Raw genomic sequence first — 18,130 nt, 5'->3', positions numbered from 1 at the left:
CTGAGAAATAGGTACTCTGTGATTATTTGAAATGTTTGCTTCTGTCAGAATTTACCAGGGGTTATGGTGGTGGCGTTTTGATTGGCTTCTTGTAAGGACTTCCTTACATCACTTACTCTCTGTGCTAGAGAGGATTTATCTAGCACAACCGGAAAAGGAACTGTGCCTAAGGAATCCAAGCCCCACTGTTCTCAATCAGGGTGATTTTGTTTCCCAAAGGAGCATTTTGCAATACCCGAAGGTGTTGTTTTTTTTTTTAATTGTCATGAAAACTGTTCCATTGTTATGTAGTGGGGAGAGACCAGGAGTGCTGGGTTACATGTATTATTAAACTCTGTATAATATATAGGATATAGCAATAAAGAACAAGCTATCTGAGTGGTAGAGAGATTGAGAAAGCCAACTCTGGAGAAATTATTTGTCCTGTGAGTAAGTGTATGTGTGTATGTGTATGTGTATGTGTGTATGGGTGTATGTGTGTGTGTGTTCACACACTTAAATATCAAGTGGCCATCCCTCTCCCTAAGAACTAGGATCAACAGGAAAATGTGGTACATATACACAATGGAATTTTACGCCTCTATCAGAAAGAATGACATTGCCCCATTTATAAGGAAATGGAAGGACTTGGAAAAAATTATACTAAGTGAAGTGAGCCAGACCCAAAGAAACATGGACTCTATGGTCTCCCTTATAGAGAATAATTAGCACAGGTTTAGGCAAGTCACAGCAGAGGATCACAAGAGGCCAATAGCTATACCCTTATGAACACATAAGATGATGCTAAGTGAAATGAACTCCATGTTATGGAAACGATTGTTATATCACAGTTGTAACTACTTTCAACATCCCATGTGTATCTGTAGCTTCTACTATTGATGATGTTCTTGTATCACCTTCCTGTGGTTGTATCTACACTATCTCTGTAATCTTATCTGAGCATATTGGAAACTGTCTATACTGGTATTAGAACTAGGAAATTGAAAGGGAATACCAAAATCAAGAGACACAGGGTAAAAAAAGACAAACAACTACAAAAGCAATACTTGCAAAACTGTTTGGTGTAAGTGAACTGAACACCTCATGGGGGGAAAGGGAAAGGGGGAGGAGGGAGGGGGGTATGAGGGATGAGGTAACAAACAGTACAAGAAATGTATCCATTGCCTAACATATGAAACTGTAACCTCTCTGTACATCAGTTTGATAATAAAAATTTGAAAAAAAAAAAAGAACGAGGATCAATTTATTGGATCCTACTCTGTCTAAAAGCTCATTGGACCAGCCAACTGTTACAGAAAGCTCACAGGAAACCATCAAAAAAAATACAGTGCCCAAATGTAAAACTCTATATACCCCGATATGAAATTCTGTTTACCTAGATGTGTCCCTCTTGCTTCTACATTTTTACTCTTTCATTAGTTCCCAAACCAGAAGCATCCTTGATGACTGAAATTAGAAAGCTTATATAAGTGAACCTCTAGCATTTGCTTATTCTTGTTTTCTCTAACAAGAAGCAAATTCTTTTGTATTTTTGAGACTGCATTAAAACACATCTCATGAGATAAGTACAGCTTTTAACTAGTACCGGTACGGTGGTCCTTTGGGGTATAGAGTGGTGAGCATATCTCCAGGAAGACAGATATTGACTGATAATCCCACAAACGCCTCTCAAGCTTCTTTGTTACAGGATACTTGAACAAGGGTAAGGTACCCTTGAACACATCAAGGAAATAAGCATTTCATCAAGATTCTGGGATCAATAAATGTCTGTCACTGTAAGCCAATGGGCGCCTGGTTAGGAGAAGACATAATGTAGGTCAAAAGATGTCAGCTAATGGATCCTACATCAACTGGGCTGGGATGAATCCATGTGCTTTTACCAGTTCATGTGAGCCCCAAACCAGAGATGTTACAGAGTGATACATGATGGCGCAAAGCAATGGGAGCACTGGGCAGTGAGTGTAGCAGGAAGTCCAAAGGCCTCTGGTCCTCCTTGGTGTGGACGCCGCCATGTCCTGAGCTTGTTCAAGGACAAACGATGTCCACTGCAGGAGGAAGGAGGGGCTTTCTCAGAGCAAGGAGTGGAGCAGCTCCAAAGGTTTCTGAATGAGAAGACACAGGTTCTACTCTAGCTGTGACAAGAGGCTAATGTGTTTCCATGGCTGGAAAATCTACAAGGGGCAGACACTAAACCCATGTGCTGGAAAGTTAAAGATGAAGACAATGTGGCTCCTGCAAAGTTCACTGTCTAGTAAGAAGAGACAGTAGATGCTCCAATTATGTGATGGGGTACAGAGAAGCAATGAATGAATATGAGTGTATGTGTGGTCCAAATATCTGCTGTGTGACCTTGAGTAATCTAACTACCCTTTCTGATCTCCAGCTTTCTCAGCTCTAGGATGAATGTCTGGACAAAACCCCCTTCCTCACCCTGTGTCCTTCTCCATTTACAGGCGACAGTGGGCAGTGATGCTCCTTCTTCCTATGGGAGCACATATGCACCTTCCCAAATCCCTTGCCTTCCTCTGTTGTTAGCTAGGACTGGTGCAGCCAGAATCTGGAAGGCATCACTGTGGGCTGACACCAACCTCAAAATAAAAAAGGAACAGCCTCTAATGAGTGGACAAGGATGAAGATAAGACTGGTATGTGACCCGGCCTGGCCACAGCATGCTAGTGAGAAAGTACTGTGAACCCAGGTCACAGCTTTGGGACGTCTGCAAGAAAAAGCATGGCTGTGTGGGGACTCCTGACCTGTAATATCTGCCATGTGTAGAAAGCCTGACCCCCACCGGAATGCAGCCTAGAAGTGGCTTTTGTCATCCCCCTCCCCATCAATCATGGATTACTCCTACAGGAAAGCAAATGCAAATCCATTAGCCAAAGAGATCAGGGCCCATGGGAGAGAGGTATGAATAAAGACCCCCCCCCACCTGCCAATGATCATGTCAACATCTGTATTTGGCACTGAGGATTCCTAGAAGTGCCTCCCCACACCACCCCCATATACAACGGAGGAAACATTACTGGAAGTATCTGTATTCACACCAAGTCACTTCACTCAATCATCACTCACTGGCTGAAAGATCACAGCAAAAGCATGTTCGTGTTGAAGGTCCCCGGGTGAGGACCCAAAGGAGCAGAACCACACTTTGTCCTGGGGTGCTGCCTCAACACTCTTAGGCGGCCATCCATCCATTAAGATAAGAAAACCAAATTGCATTCTCAGCAACAAGGATCAACTTGAGTGCAACATTTTCATCTTAAATGTATTCTTCCCTACAGCAGCACAAAGTAGCGAAGTCCATGAAACGGTCCAAGACATCCCCCAAAAAGCAGATGTCTCGGTTAGTGGAGAAGATAGGACCATAAATCTAAGCTTATCAGAGAGTAAATTTAAAAGGTGGTCATTTACACTATACAATCATTTGGTGAAACTTTCAAAAATAGGAATAAAAATCAAGTCACAGGAAAATGGTCATGGAATGGTCCCATTTTTATATTTCTCAAGCACATGTAATTCCAGCTGGGAAGAGTCTAGAAAGATTCACACTAACCATTAACAAAATTGAAATGGAAAGAGCTTTCCTATTCACTGTCTATTGCTACATTTCACTTTTTAAAAAATGTATCTAAGCACTCCTTAAATAACTAAAGCCAAGCTTTTGCCGCGTTCTTTTTCATTTCTCAAACAAATGGTTTAAGCTACAGTTCAATTCTGAAAGGTTTATCTTGATTTCAGGGCCACGCCTAGTGCATGAATAATGCACACCTGTGAAGGACACGCCCGCCTTGCCTCTTCATTCTCCTCCTGACATGACTCGGCTAAACTTTGTCACAAGTAGCATCCTTTTAAGCAGGTGTTTGGAGGTGGGGCTGGGGATAATACTGACATGACAGGTTATAGATGCAGCTTACCTGAAGCCTTTTCAATGCCCTTGGGCAGGTCCCATCAAAGCCCCGCCCAGGCAGAAGGCCCTTTCCTTGGCATATATGAAATAACTCATGGATGGGAGGGTTGGTTGCATGAGGGACAGAATGAAGGCAAATCTCAGACACAACCAAACATCTGAAAGCCAGTAACAACCCGAAGAAACGCAGCCACCACAGCTCAGCCGTGCAAACACGCCTGAAACAGCCGGGAGGCTGGGGCACTAACTCCACGACAGGTTCTGAACCCAGTCAGAGTTCCGCGGAGACCCAAGACTTGACAATACCGGTCATTCTCTCCTTCTCTCCGCAGAACATGTCTGCCCGGCTTTCCATGGACCATCGCCCCTTAGGTGGCCAAACCCTGCAGTGCTATTCCAACTTCGGCCAGCACAAACCGGGATCGATATTTGTAATTACCTTTCTCCTTCACCATGGCAACCAGATCCTGGGCGGTGGGGACGTGAAGGCAACCGGACTGGATTCCAGGCGTGCAAGCGCGCCTAGGTAGACAGCTTCCTGGCGGCAGACGCCGGGAGGAGACGCCCCCAGCACCGGCTTCGCTTCACCAAGTCCCTGGGCCGCCGCCTTCCGAAGTCCCGCCCCCTGCGCCGGCTCGGCTCCCACGCCACCGGCTCCCCCGGTGCGCCCCGCCGCTCCCGCCTGCGGTGGTGGTGGTGGTGGTGGTGGTGCGGTGACCGCGCCCTGCTCCCCGAGTCTGCGCTCCTGTTCCCGCTGGCTTACAGCTGCGTGCTAACAAATGCAAGATTCCACCGTCCTAATCTCTGGTCACTGACACCACCTTGCATTCCTCACGCCCCAGGCTCAGGGAAAACGGGGCCACCGCGAAAAGGTCCCCGGAGTCCTGGCGCTGGTCCCAGGGTCTGATAAATGATTGCCAGAGGAGAGGGGCTGGGCCACAGCCAGGCCCTGCTTTCCCTTGGTAAAACTCGATTGTTAGCTTCTTCGTTTTCTATGACAGCCGCTCTCAATCCTCCTCACTGCCTCTTTCAGACAAACTGAGTTAAGTAATATTGGCCCTAATAGCAAGAGAATGTCCAGCGGCAGCTTCAAGTCCATTCTCCTCTGAACAATGAATAAAGACATTTGGTTTGCCTTGTTGTCCCACCCTAGACTAGACCTCCATGGAGAGAGAGAGGGGAGGACAAAGGGGTCGGAGGCCTGGAGTGAGAGCCTAGGAAGAGTCTTGATCCAGGATCAAATTCCAGATCAAAGTGTGCGTGGGGGGGTGGCGATCTGACTCATCCAGTTAGGTAGGATTCTGGTAGAATCCCTTCTGCTTTCTCCCTGTTTCTTTGGAGTTTTCTAGAGGAGCTCCCTGAGTGTATATGGAGAGATGAGGGAGGAACCCTAGTTATAAACCCACAATTAAGGGACAAATAGTTTGGGCTGGTACTGCGGATCACTAGAGAGAGTCTAAGCTTCACTAGCTCCTGGCTTTTGATTTCTGACCCTCCCGGTCACAGGCAGGTCTCCTGTGAGCCAAGGACTTCCTGGTTCACAAAGCCAACGCCCACCCCCTTCTCCAGCACCTGTTTCCCCAAAGCAGATATGTGGGTCCCCACTGCAAGTCACAGACATCTACCACGTGGGAGAAATGCAAAAGACAAAAAGACAGACGTCTCTGCATGCCGTGAGAACAGCAGATGGCCAACCCATCTTTCAGAACCAGAAAGCACAGCCAGTATTAGACTGTATTTACTGCAAATATTGTAATGTGTTGAGTCTAAGAGAGCCAGGGGAACAGAAAAGAATGGAGTCGACCAACCTGCCTCAGCATTGACTCAGAGGGCGCTTACGGTGGGTGAAATAAACCACATTTGGTTGGGAGGAAGGGGGTTGGCTGGGGAGAAGGGATAAAAATGCCCATTTCTTCATATTCATCTTGGGCATGTCTTCATTGCTTTACTTTCTGATGTGTGACAGTAGCAGAGCTCAAGCAGCTGTGACATTCCTACATCTGTGACTCAGGGCTTTACTATTAATAGCCTGGGTGCCTCAGTCTGTCAGTAAGAGCTAAGTCCCCTCCAGCCCCTGGGCCATCTTTTCTATAACACGCTTCGCCCACACTGATCTCTGACCCCCTGCAGCCCTGTAGGGTCATGGTTTTCCTATGTCAGCAGCCAGCTGGAATATAAACATGGAGGAGCCTTTAAGCAGCTTCTTTAACCTCCATTCATAAATATGAATCCAGCATGAGAGGAACAGGACTCAAAGTACAAAGGGGATGACAGGGTTCAAGAGCATCAGAGGGAAACACGCCCTTTGCATTCCCCAATTTTCATGGCTCATTCTTCACTGTCTACTTTCTCTGCCCCTAATTACTCTCAGCCTTGAAAGAGATGTTGACAAGTAAAATCACCCTACAGAGAGCTGGAATTAATTGGTGCTATGAGCCTAGCAGGTGAGTTTATTTTGTCATATGTTTGCTGAATAAAATAGCTTGGCCCCTCACTTGGGGCACTTCTCTCCAAGGGACTCATGTTTTTCAGCTCAAAGCTAAGGAGATCAAGGGAGGACAGGAGGGGTTATCTTACTGATAGAGCACTTGACTGTCATGTATAAGGATCTGGGTTCAACTCCCAGTACCTCAAAATCAAACAAACTTTCCTCTCTCCTCCTTGGTAGAATGTGAAAGAGAGCATCAAACCCAGTCATGTAAGTACTTGACATGTTAATATCATAGGTTCAATTTCTCTTTCACTCAGGATGACAGTATGTGTGTGTGTACACACATGTGCATGTGCACACATACACGTGTGGTGCGCCAGTACTAGAACTTGAATTCAGGGCTTGGGCCCTCTAAGCTTTTGTGTTCAAGGCTAGCACTCTACCAATGAGCCATAGCTATACTTCTAGCTTTGGGTGGCTAATTGGAGATTAGTGTCTCATGGACTTTCCTGTCTGCGCTGGCTTTGAACCTTGAGCCTCAGATCTCAGCCTTCTGAGTAGCTAGGATTACAAGCATGAGCCCAACCAGGGTGACAGTTTTTAATCGTAAGATTTCAGCTTTCTCATCAAGCTGGTGCCTTAGGGTAATTCCAAACCTTCCTGTCCACCTCTGGGGACAAATGGCACAGTCAGGAAAGGCTCTCTGGCAGCTTGGGAGGCTGAGTGAGCAGAGTAACAGCTGGTGTCTATTCATTTTCAGAGCACTTTTTCTAAAGGAAAATACTACACAGTAGTTCAGGGAGAGCGCCTCCCTCCCCTCCCCCCCCCCCCCCCCGTGTTTTCCATGGAAAGAATTTTTTCTTCGTTTCACAGTGTGAATGAGTCACAGAAGTTAGCTGCTAAATAACAGTCAGATGGTAAAATCCCCCCCCCCCGCCCCCAATCCCCGCCAATCAGAGACTGTTACTTCAGGATAAAAGCTACCACTCTCCACTTAAAAGATAACCAGAGGGTATGGCTAAAGTTATTTTTGGAATGGGAGAGTAAAACCAAATTGGTTTTGTCTCTTCCCCTTAGGACAGAATAGTTCAGAGCATCAAGAACAGAAGTGGAGATAGTTTCTGCTTACAGTTTAAGCTGGGGGCACAGGGAAGAGGCGGGAGAAAACAAAAGCAGTAAAAATAAAGAAAATAAAAGAAATCTGTAGTTCATGAGAAAGAAGACTTTTTATTCATCTTTTCAAAGATCATTTCCAAAGAAATTATCTCAGTGTCATTCCACTCAGATGAGACAAGTCTTCATTATACGGACATTGACCTTGGGTTTTATTTGTTGTTTTATCTTCCCCCCCACCAACTGACTCACTGCTGCCTTTTTCATTCACTCAGAAAATGAAGCAAAGATTGTCTACCAAAAAGGACAGAGACCATTTTGTTAAAGAGGAAAGCTTGTCCGCATATGGCCACTCTTGGCCAAAATTCAAGCATACATCATTTCAACAGAAATGCCAATTGAGGGAAATGTTACAGCTGGAAAACAAGCAACCCAGACAAGTCCACGTCCTCACCTCCCAGCCTTCTGTAGGGGATCCTGCAGGAATTCCGCGACCCGTGTAGAGCCCCAGGACTCCAGGTGTCCGGGGACCATTCCTTTAATACTTAAAGTGCTTAAAATCCTTGAGTAGAATCCAGCAGAAAGAAACCTCAAGAGTGACTTCCTTACTTGCTCTCTATGTTTACACCTATGAGGCTCATTTCAGATATGGATGCACAGAAAGAAGATGCAGACTCATCAATACTCCCAGTAAGACTGGCAAAGTGCCAAGACACAGAGACCCAGGGTACCAGGCAGTGCTGAGCCCCACTTGGGGATTAAGGAGAGAGGGTAGACTCCTGATGGCCAAATGAAGAATGAAGGAAAGACCATTGCATGATGGGTAGGGGTGGGGGTGGGCAGTCATGGGCAGGAAGATGGCAATTAACCCACTGCTCACAAGTAGCAGGGCACTGTAAGAATAGGCAGGGGCAAGACCCCAGAGGACTCGCTGAAAAAGCTGGCCTTTCGAAATGACATGTCTAGAATCTCAACCTGAGAAACCTCTTTCTTTCCAAGATCTAAAGACTCTGGCTGCCTTTCAAATGCTCCCATGATCAGTTTTCCAGCCCTGTTGTCTCTTCCTCCCCCACTGGGTTGTGTAGACATGTGCACTTCCAGCATTTAGCACACTGTCTGACATGGAATGCCCAGTAAGTATCTAGATTTCTGAATCTATTTAAATATTTTTCTGATAAAAAGGATCACCACGTGCATTGCACACAGCATTTAAGAAAATCCCAACCATTGGGAGTGGCTTGCTCTGTTGTGGTAATGGCCTTGTTTATACTCGAAGGCAAGAAATGTTCATGCTTTTCCATCCCCATGAGTGTGCCCTGCAGAATCCCAAGGACAGACATACTCAGGTATCTAACATGCACTTAGCCCTCACTCCAGGTCTGATGTTTCAGATCCTGGGGAGATGAGGGCCGAGCTATATTCAGTGCCCTCAATGACAGAGGACCTTGAGGCCCAGCTGTCTGGCTTGTGAGATTTACAAATAGCTGTATGTACACCATCACAGCTGGAAAATGATCCTTCCAGTCTGTTGGCCAAAATAATGATCTGTGCTATACTCACTGCAATCTTCATGAAAATTTATTCAAGTAATGAGTCCAAATTTTCCTACAGTCTGGGACAAATGCCTATGTGTCTGCGCCCTCTTAATCCTCAACTGACAGTTCTTAAGGTTTTTGTTTTTTTTCATACAAATTTCACAGAATCCATGCCCAGCAAAGTTCTTGTCCTTGAGTTCTTAAAGCAGGATGCTTTAATATTTGGATCCAAATTTTCTCTGCAGTCCATTTTAGAAGCCAATTCTGAAAACCTAAGCAATAGATTGCAGCTCAAAATTATGACAAGACTTACTACAGTTTATCTAAAGGTCACTTTTATAAACAATCCACTAAGGCTGTAGATGACAGAGTAAATATAAAATCTGTGCTTTTCCCACAAGTGTAACAGAAACTATTACTGGAATTTTACAGATCTTTTGGTAGAGTTTCACAGATTTTAGCCTAATTCCAGGAACATGAGAAGTTCACAAGTACAGAAATAGCTTTAACTTACTTGCAAAAAGGACATTTTAATAAACAGTTTACTATTAACTTTCTCTATTTGCATTGATTCAGTTACTAGGCTATAAAAAAAAAGAGTTCCTTTCTATCTGGACAGATTAAGAGGCATTTCTTAGCAACTCTTCTTTCTCTCTTGTCTTCAATAGTGCAGTGCTAGAACTGGACCATAGTGCAACAAAGGATTTCATGTGTAGTTTTGCAAAAGATTGTGGATTCTGGAAGGAAGAAGTCACATGACATGGTGTCTGCATTCACATGGTACTAGATACAAAACAGGAATGCAATATTTCATGAACACTGAGTATATTAGTAGCACTCCTTGAGTGTAACAAATACATGACACAATCTACTGATGAGGTATAAAGGTTTTGACTCACACTTTGAGAGATTTTAGTCCATGGTTGGTTGGCACCATTACTTTTCAGGGTTTATGAGGTAAAAAAACAGTACAAGAAATGTATCCAATGCCTAACGTATGAAACTGTAAGCTCTCTGTACATCAGTTTGATAATAAAAATTTGAAAAAAAAACACATGGCAGAGAAGAAAGTCACTCAGCTCTATAACTCAACAGAAGAGGGTCTTGGAGCCCATTTTCCGTCAAGGGTATTCCCCCAATGACTAGAGGACCTTCCACTGGGTCCTACCTCCTAAACATTTCCACATCCCTAAAGTACTATGTAACACTAAGGAAGAAATGTTTAGCAGCCTACCAGGTAGCAGGTCGAAATTCTTTTTTGTTTATACTCCAATAGGCCAATGTAAGAATTCAACTCAATTAAAAGGATATTTATTTAGTCTCTTAGATAAAAGTCAACTTAGCGATTGCTTGAAAGTATTTGCTAAGATGCAAAGCCATAATTACCCTGGAGAGAAAGGCCGTGATTAATCAGGTAGTGACTTTTTTCTTCACTAAGTCTCCTTGGTGGCCTATCTTCACTACCACTTTTATCACTATTAACAGAGTGCCAATCGGGTGTCAGCCACCAATCTAGTCTCCAAAATCATAACAACTCGAGTACATACATGTGTTTACATTTCACATGTGAGGTAAGAATCTCTGATGTCAGAGATCATCATGGGCTCCACCTTTGGGTAGCTGGGTCTTCCTTTCTAGACATGAACACACACACACATACACACACACACACACACATACACACTCACTCTTAATAAACACTACCTTATTTAGCACTTCCCAAAACCCTGGCATAATGGAAATGATATTGCATTTTTTCTTATGTATAAAACAATCTTCTTCCTGCTACCTGACTTTTAGCATGCTACCCTTGACCTGCCAGGCTCTGTCCCTTGGCTGGACAGGTAAGAATTGGTACCCAGTTCCATACATGGAGTCTTAAAAAAAAAAAAAAAAAAAAAAGGTAAAGTTGACAGTGCCCAGACCCTGAATTCAAGCCCCATGACAGAAAATAAGTTAATTAATTAATTAATTTCACCTATCCTATCTAGAAGCATTTCCCTGAAATGGTCAAAAACAATCTTTTGGGTTACAGAATTTTTGCGAGATTTACAAAATCCACACTTCCTTTTCCACCTATCCTCTTATTTGACCTGACAACACTCCTCACTCTGCTCTGGCACAAACCCAGAAAACAGCCTTTCTCTTATTCTCCTGGGATATTTCAGTCATCACCCAAGGGACAAGCCAAATCAAACATTCAACATGTACAGCAATTGCTCAGTCACTACCACAGGAAGGACGGTGTTGTCTCCACTTTTTAGGATCCAGAGAAAAGGGACCTTGCAACCCACACTCACGTTTGTGAACATCTAAAACTTGTGTGAATAAATAGGCTTTAATGAAAACAAAACCTAAAAGTCCTAGAGCAAACATGTCCAGAGTTACATAATTGCATAGAAAGGGTCAAATTACCTCCCACCCCCACCCTGCTCTCCTTGTACTCTGGTCTCTTCACCAGTGGTTATTCTGGTATGTCACAATGGCCACACAGGCAGCCTGGTCTCACACACAGGCTGGGTTTGAATTCCAGCTCCACTGCTTGCTGAGTGACCTTGGGCACTTTATTTTCTCTCTGTGGGATTTAGCAATCTCCTCTGTGATTGGTAAGAGCATACTGTGCTGGTGAGGACAGGCCTAGCTTCCTGGCCCAGCTACCTATGCAGTTCAATAGGACCCCATGCTCAGAAGGGCATTCTGTTTAATGTAGTGTTTTGCTTGGGTAATATTGACATCTGTAATCATGTAGCCTTTGAACTTGCATTCTGTAAGTGTAATCAGGAGGGATGATGGGACACACGTGTAGCTAGGTGAGATGTATAATGTAATGTGTGTCTTCCACTCCTGATTACCCATCATGGGATGTCTGGAATGTCCCAACAGTGCAGAACTCCAGTGGACCCACGATGCATGGGAATTCAGGAACACTCGAAAATGCCAACAAGAAAACTGTGTTGCAAGTAGGACTGGAGAAACAAACCAGTTTCTTTGAATGCAGAAAGAAGATGAGGGAAATGTAACATTTCCTTTCCTAACTAGACTCCTTCCCTGAATTACAGAAAAGGAAGGAAAGGGAAAGACAGGGCCACCCACAGGCCCCTTCCCTTTCCACCCTCCTGACCCCTTACTAAGACCCAGGTACAGTGCTGGTAGAAAGTACAGATATGAAGAAATGAAGTCAAAGCCATTGGGTTAGTTACTGCTACTCTTCAGCTGTTCTGCAAAGAATTATGTGTGTGTATACTCATATATATGCATCTACAATCTATACATTGCAAATTTGTAATTTCAATGATTCCACATATGAGCTCAATGCCCTTATATTTGCATTTAAAATTGGTATTTCATAGAATGAAGATGAATAAAATTCATGATTTAAAATTTTAATTTTACTTTGAGACAACATTGAATAGCAATCAGAAGACTGAGAGTCCACAAAAATCACTAAAGAGCACTATATTTTAAGTACCTTTAATGGCAGATTTTTCTGCATTTTGAATAAGTAGCTCCCTCCCCTCCATATTCCTTTTGAACTGGACCTTGCATATCATATCCTCAGTACTGGGTGAAAATAAGAAATGCTTTAGGAAGGTATCAGGCACAGAGGATGACAATGAAAGGTAGTTATAAATATTGTTCCATTTCTTATGGCTCCATCAGCTTACAACAAGAAATAAACTTGAAAACTATTAAACTCAAGCTTCCAAAACCATTTTCAGCTAAGGAGACCTTGCTAATACAGAAGCCTGGAATTTAACCTGTGATGCATGAAAGAATTTAGCTCCTTCCCGACACCTTGTTATGTGGCTTGAGCTGCTAAATAAGAAAAAGCAATGCCAACCCACAAAGATTATCTTTGATGTTTTAAAAAAAAAAATCTCCTGGGAAGAGAAAGTTACATCCTTAGCCCGTTTATTCATTCAACAAATCTTTAATGAGTGATTACTAAGTTGCAGGAACTGATCTAAGTACTGAATATCACAGTGACAAAAAACAAGACCAAAGTCCTCATCCTGAAGGAGCTGACAGACTAGGCGGGACAGGGATTGGCACAATAAAATAACTAAGTTTATTTTATATATGTTTAAGCTAGGAAGTATTATGTACTATGGAAGATAAAGGATGCTGGGAGGATAAAGGAGCTGTGGGGTTTGGTGAAAGAAGGCAAGTGCTTACCTAGTGCAGTGGGGCCTCCCGTGGGGCCTAGTAAAATGGAAGTGAAGAGATACAGGGAAGGAGTCATTGTGGTGAGAGTGGATTTTCCTGTGAGAGTGAAAGCCACTGGAGGTTCTAATCAGAGACAGTGGACAATTTGATTGCTACCTCCATGGATACCTGGGACCAAGGCGCGGGGGGGGGGGGGGGGGGGGGGGGGGGGGAAAGGGAGGGTTAATGCATGAAGTAAAAAAGACCTAAAGTAGACAAGATAGCACAACAGGATAAGACCAAAGAAGCTAAGGAACAGAAACTTCGGACCTAGATAATATCACGATTAGCAAAATACCAGTGGCTTGTGTGTGTAATCCTAGTTACTCAGGAGGCTGAGATTTGGGCTCACCCAAGCAAAAAAGTCTGTAAGATTCTTATCTCCAACTAACCAGCAAAAGCTGAAAGTGGAGCTGTTGCTCAAGTGACAGAAAGCCAGCCTTGAATTAAAAGGCTAAAGGATAGCATCCACGCCCTGAGTTCAAGCCCCAGGACGAGCACTAGAAGAAGAAAGAAGAAAGGAGAAGGAGAGCAGAAAAAAAAAAAAAAAAGACATAATTCCCAGCATAGAAAGTTGAATTAGTTCAATGAATGTAGAAGAACGAGCCTTAAACAACGAGGGAAAACCAATAGCCATCTCGTTTGTCACCGCCGCCACCAGAACTTCCTTCAGGTTCTGGGTATCCCTGCCACGAGGCGCGGAGACGCGGCGCCCGCACTCCACACCTTCCACAGTGTGCTCAGCCCGAGATCTCCCGGGCAGGGAATGGGCGACCAGACCCGGCTGCCCTTCCCCGGGCTCCTCCCGGCCGCGCTGCTCACAGTGCTGCCGCGGGGGGGCGGCCGGCTTCACCTTTACCCTTTCCGGCCGGGCACAAGGAGTGTTTCTACCAGCCCCTGCCCCTGAAGGCCTCGCTGGAGATTGAGTACCAAGTTTTAGATGGAGCAGGATTAGATATTGATTTCCATCTTGCCTCTCCAGAAGGCAAAACCTTAGTTCTTGAACAAAGGAAGTCAGATGGAGTTCACACTATAGAGACTGAAGTTGGTGACTACATGTTCTGCTTTGACAATACATTCAGCACCATTTCTGAGAAAGTAATTTTCTTTGAATTAATCCTGGATAATATGGGAGAGCAGGCACCAGAAGAAGACTGGAAGAAACATATTACTGGTACAGATATATTAGAGATGAAACTGGAAGACATCCTGGAATCCATCAACAGCATCAAGTCGAGATTAAGCAAAAGCGGTCATATACAAACTCTGCTTAGAGCATTTGAAGCTTGTGATCGAAACATACAAGAAAGCAACTTTGATAGAGTCAATTTCTGGTCTGTGGTTAATTTACTAGTCATGGTGACAGTGTCAGCCATTCAAGTTTATATGCTGAAGAGTTTATTTGAAGATAAGAGGAAAAGTAGAACTTAACTTAAAAGTAGATTACTTAACATTGAAAAAAGCAAGTGGAAGAATGCAGTATGCTGTTTTAGTCCATTAATAGTCGTCTTCAAAATGTTTTCAGGAATTAACAGTAAAACAAGTAAATTCTGAATATGAAAGTCTTAACTTTTCTTTTTATAAACCCAGTTGTTCCTAAGTGTATATGAAGACATTTTAAATATAAAATACAGGTTTTAACTAATAATCGCATTTTTCCAAATTTGAACACTGGGCCTAAAACACGTCTTTTACCCAGAAGTTTCTTTGTGAAAGTTAACTGTAGACAACTTCATTGTACTAAGTTATAAAATATATGAGAACTATATAATTATGTCCATCAGCTTTCTCTACTTATACCCTTATTTCAAAATATAAATAATATAGCTCTGAAATGTTTAAAATTGAATGTGAAAATATGAAACATTAGAAAAAGTGTTAGTTTTGTATAGTTAGCCTACATCCACAAAAGATGTTTTAAGACTAAAACTCTTGGTTTATCTCTGGGAATTCTTAAAACTCTTTCAAGAACTAAAAGGCATTCTTATTAAAATTAGGACAAGTACTCTCTTTGAAATGAAGATATATAACTAAAGGTCTCCTAAAGATATATAAAAGTTGCTTGGTCTCTATAAATAGGATTCATTCTGTATCAACATTAACTATAATACAAAATTTTATAATTAAAATTATACAAATTTATTTTTATATTATCTACTAACAGTGTTGTTATATCATTAACTTTGATAATAATTATTAGAAGAATATACTATTGAAATGACTTGGATGTAGTAAATAAACTCCTTTTTTGAGTTATCAAAATTATCAGGAACAACAAACTGAGGTAAACTTCAGAATATCTGACCCAAAGTAAAACTTTACCCTATATAAAGAACTACGAATATGTATAATCTGAGAGGCTCATAATGACATCCCAATCCTAAAGTAACTCTTTATAGAGATTAATTGCCATTTCACAGAGCTGTTTTCTATGTGTCAGTCACTGTTTTGAGTTTTGGATTGCTTTCATAAATATTCAGGTACATCTCATGACATAGCACCCTCCTTTAAGGTTTAGCACTAGGTACACAAATTTACTACAGTTTTTATCCCAAATCATAAAATCTCCGATGACTTTATTTACTCATAGGGAAGGGTTGGAAAGATATATAAATAAGCCATGTGCACAGTAAAACCCACACCAGTCTACTTTATCATAATCTGTAGTTCTATCCACATACTGGTAATCTAACTTTATCATGAATGAAATGGAATTTTCAAGCTACACTGATTTTTAGTATTACAGGACTGTATTATTAGAAATCTAAGAAATGGAGCTGTGGCTCAAAGTGCTGTAGAGCACCGCCAACCTTGAGCAAAAAAACTTGAGACAGCTGCCCAGGCCCTGAGTTCAAGCCCCACAACCAAGCAAAAAAAACCCCTACAAACTGGAGGTAGAACCCATCTGCACATTGTACTTTAGAATTCTTGATAAGCAATAAGCTAAGTATAATGACTTCTTCCAATTAATACTCAAGTGGCACAAGTATAACTAATGTAAATTAGGCCACTAGACTTTAAAAATGAGATAACTATTATCAATTACCTTAATTGCCTAAGAAAATGTTTCAAATGACTAGGAAAGTACCTGGCAGCACAGGCAGTAAAATCACTGTCCTCTCTGTTAAAAGTAGGGTACAGATATAAACTACTGCATTTTTTCTATAGTACTGTGACTGAGAATTCTACCTCTTACATATGGCTGTTACTGTACTCTAATTTTTACTTACCTAACATGGAATTGCGGTTATATAACCTTTTATGGATGTGATTTGTGCCACTGATTTTAAATCTGTAATTCAGTAACTTACTACTATATGAAGGTAATAGTGGCTTTACACTTATTTTTATAGACACAAAGTAGAAATCTATTAAAGAATCAGGTAACCTGGGGCTGGGAATATGGCCTAGTGGTCCAGTGCTTGCCTCGTATACATGAAGCCCTGGGTTCGATTCCTCAGCACCACATATATAGAAAAGGCCAGAAGTGGTGATGTGCCTCAAGTGGTAGAGTGCTAGCCTTGAGCAAAAAGAAGCCAGGGACAGTGCTCAGGCCCTGAATTCAAACCCCAGGACTGGCAAAAAAAAAAAAAAAGAAAGAAAGAAAATCAGGTAACCTGTATTAATCTGAAAAAAGAAAAAAAATGGTAAATAAGGAACAAAAGTAACATTTCAAAAGGTGTATTATCTGCTTCATGTGGTTTGAATGTCGCTTTCTAAATTATACTAAATTCAAGTAAACTGTCACTTATTTTAATAAGGTGAAGTTAAAAGACTGCAATGTTTTAAGAAAACCTGTATTTTGTTGTGATTTGCATTTGGACCATCATAAATGTGCTGTCCTAAATATGACTATCAATGCACAGAATGTAGTTAAGTGCTTGAACATAAGTGAAATGCAATCCTTCTTATTTTATCTTAAAACGCATGAAAACTAAATGCCTGTAATTGTATACCTCAAATGAAAGTGCTTTAAGTATGCCATGGCATTTAATCTGATATGTAACAGTGTTGCTCAAGTAGTGTTATATATGTGAACCACCATCTTAAACAAGTACACTGGCTCCCTAGCTGAATGTACATAATAAAAATCACTGTAAAACTTACCTACCAATCATTAACACTGGTGACATAACGCTTTCCGTGGTCTCACGCTTTCATGTTCTTCCCTCTCCCATTTTGAAAGTACCAGCTCTCTCCATCTCAGTTATCATACTACCACTACCTTTGTTCTGTTTGAGTCTATTAGTTACCTGTTGCCTAAAAATGTGTTTTACCTAAAAGGTCCTTAAAGTACAAGCAAGCATAGGTGGTGGGGGAAAATCTTTGGGATGGCAAACAAAACACCAGGAAACTGTGCCACGAATTATTTCATTCTATGTGTAAACTATTACTAAGTAGTAAAATAAACAATCAATTATCCAACATTGAAAAAAAAAACCACAATAGCCATGTAACATAAGAGAACATTTAAAATGTATATCCTAGCAGGAGACCCTCAGAAGCAGGTGTGTTCACAGATTAAATACAATACCTCTGAGTTGGAGGTAGATCTGAATTTGAAGTTACATAGTATAAACAGGAAATTTTGATAAAAATTTGATACAGAAAAATCAGTACAACCACTCTGGAAAGCAGATGCCTCAAAAAACGAAATAAAGGTCTTCCCTACAACCTAGCCATACCACTCCTAGGCATCTACCCTGAGCATTACAAATCTGGATATGATAAGGACACCTGCATATCCAAAAGACATGAAAACAAAGGACATTTTTCTTAAATTCTTTTTTCTCTATCTAATGACTGTATTCTTTACCTTATATATGGTGTATTCATGGACATATCTATGGGAAGGCAGGGGGAAGGCATAGAATCAGAGGGAAAAGGCTGAAAAAGTGTATTAGTGGAGCGCACTGGACATCAATGAAGGTGAAC

At 42.0% G+C, this 18,130-nt stretch overlaps 1 protein-coding gene, 1 long non-coding RNA gene and 1 pseudogene across 9 annotated transcripts in view; 2 read left to right on the top strand and 1 right to left on the bottom strand.

Moving 5' to 3' along the window:
• The window catches only part of Ablim1 (actin binding LIM protein 1), a 243,101-nt gene that overhangs the window by 136,799 nt on the left and 88,172 nt on the right, over positions 1-18,130 (bottom strand). For 3 of the 8 annotated variants that reach the window (XM_048338186.1, XM_048338188.1, XM_048338191.1), the window contains exon 1: positions 4,350-4,453. The exons of the other annotated variants lie outside the window; for them this stretch is intronic. In XM_048338186.1, coding sequence (XP_048194143.1) covers positions 4,350-4,365 — 16 coding nt within the window. In that variant the 5' untranslated portion in view covers positions 4,366-4,453. Of the gene's footprint in view, positions 1-4,349; positions 4,454-18,130 lie in introns of those variants that run through there. 8 annotated transcript variants of the gene reach the window in all.
• LOC125346034 lies at positions 211-17,714 on the top strand. Its single transcript, XR_007209848.1, has 3 exons — positions 211-429; positions 8,218-8,225; positions 17,704-17,714. It is a non-coding gene; the product is annotated as an uncharacterized LOC125346034 (long non-coding RNA).
• Positions 13,861-14,998, top strand: LOC125346032 (annotated as a pseudogene).

This window comes from Perognathus longimembris, chromosome 2 (assembly GCF_023159225.1).
Source record: "Perognathus longimembris pacificus isolate PPM17 chromosome 2, ASM2315922v1, whole genome shotgun sequence".
Taxonomy (NCBI): domain Eukaryota; kingdom Metazoa; phylum Chordata; class Mammalia; order Rodentia; family Heteromyidae; genus Perognathus; species Perognathus longimembris.
The sequence above is the reverse complement of the archived record's forward strand: the minus strand, read 5'-3'. Positions and strand labels throughout refer to the sequence as shown.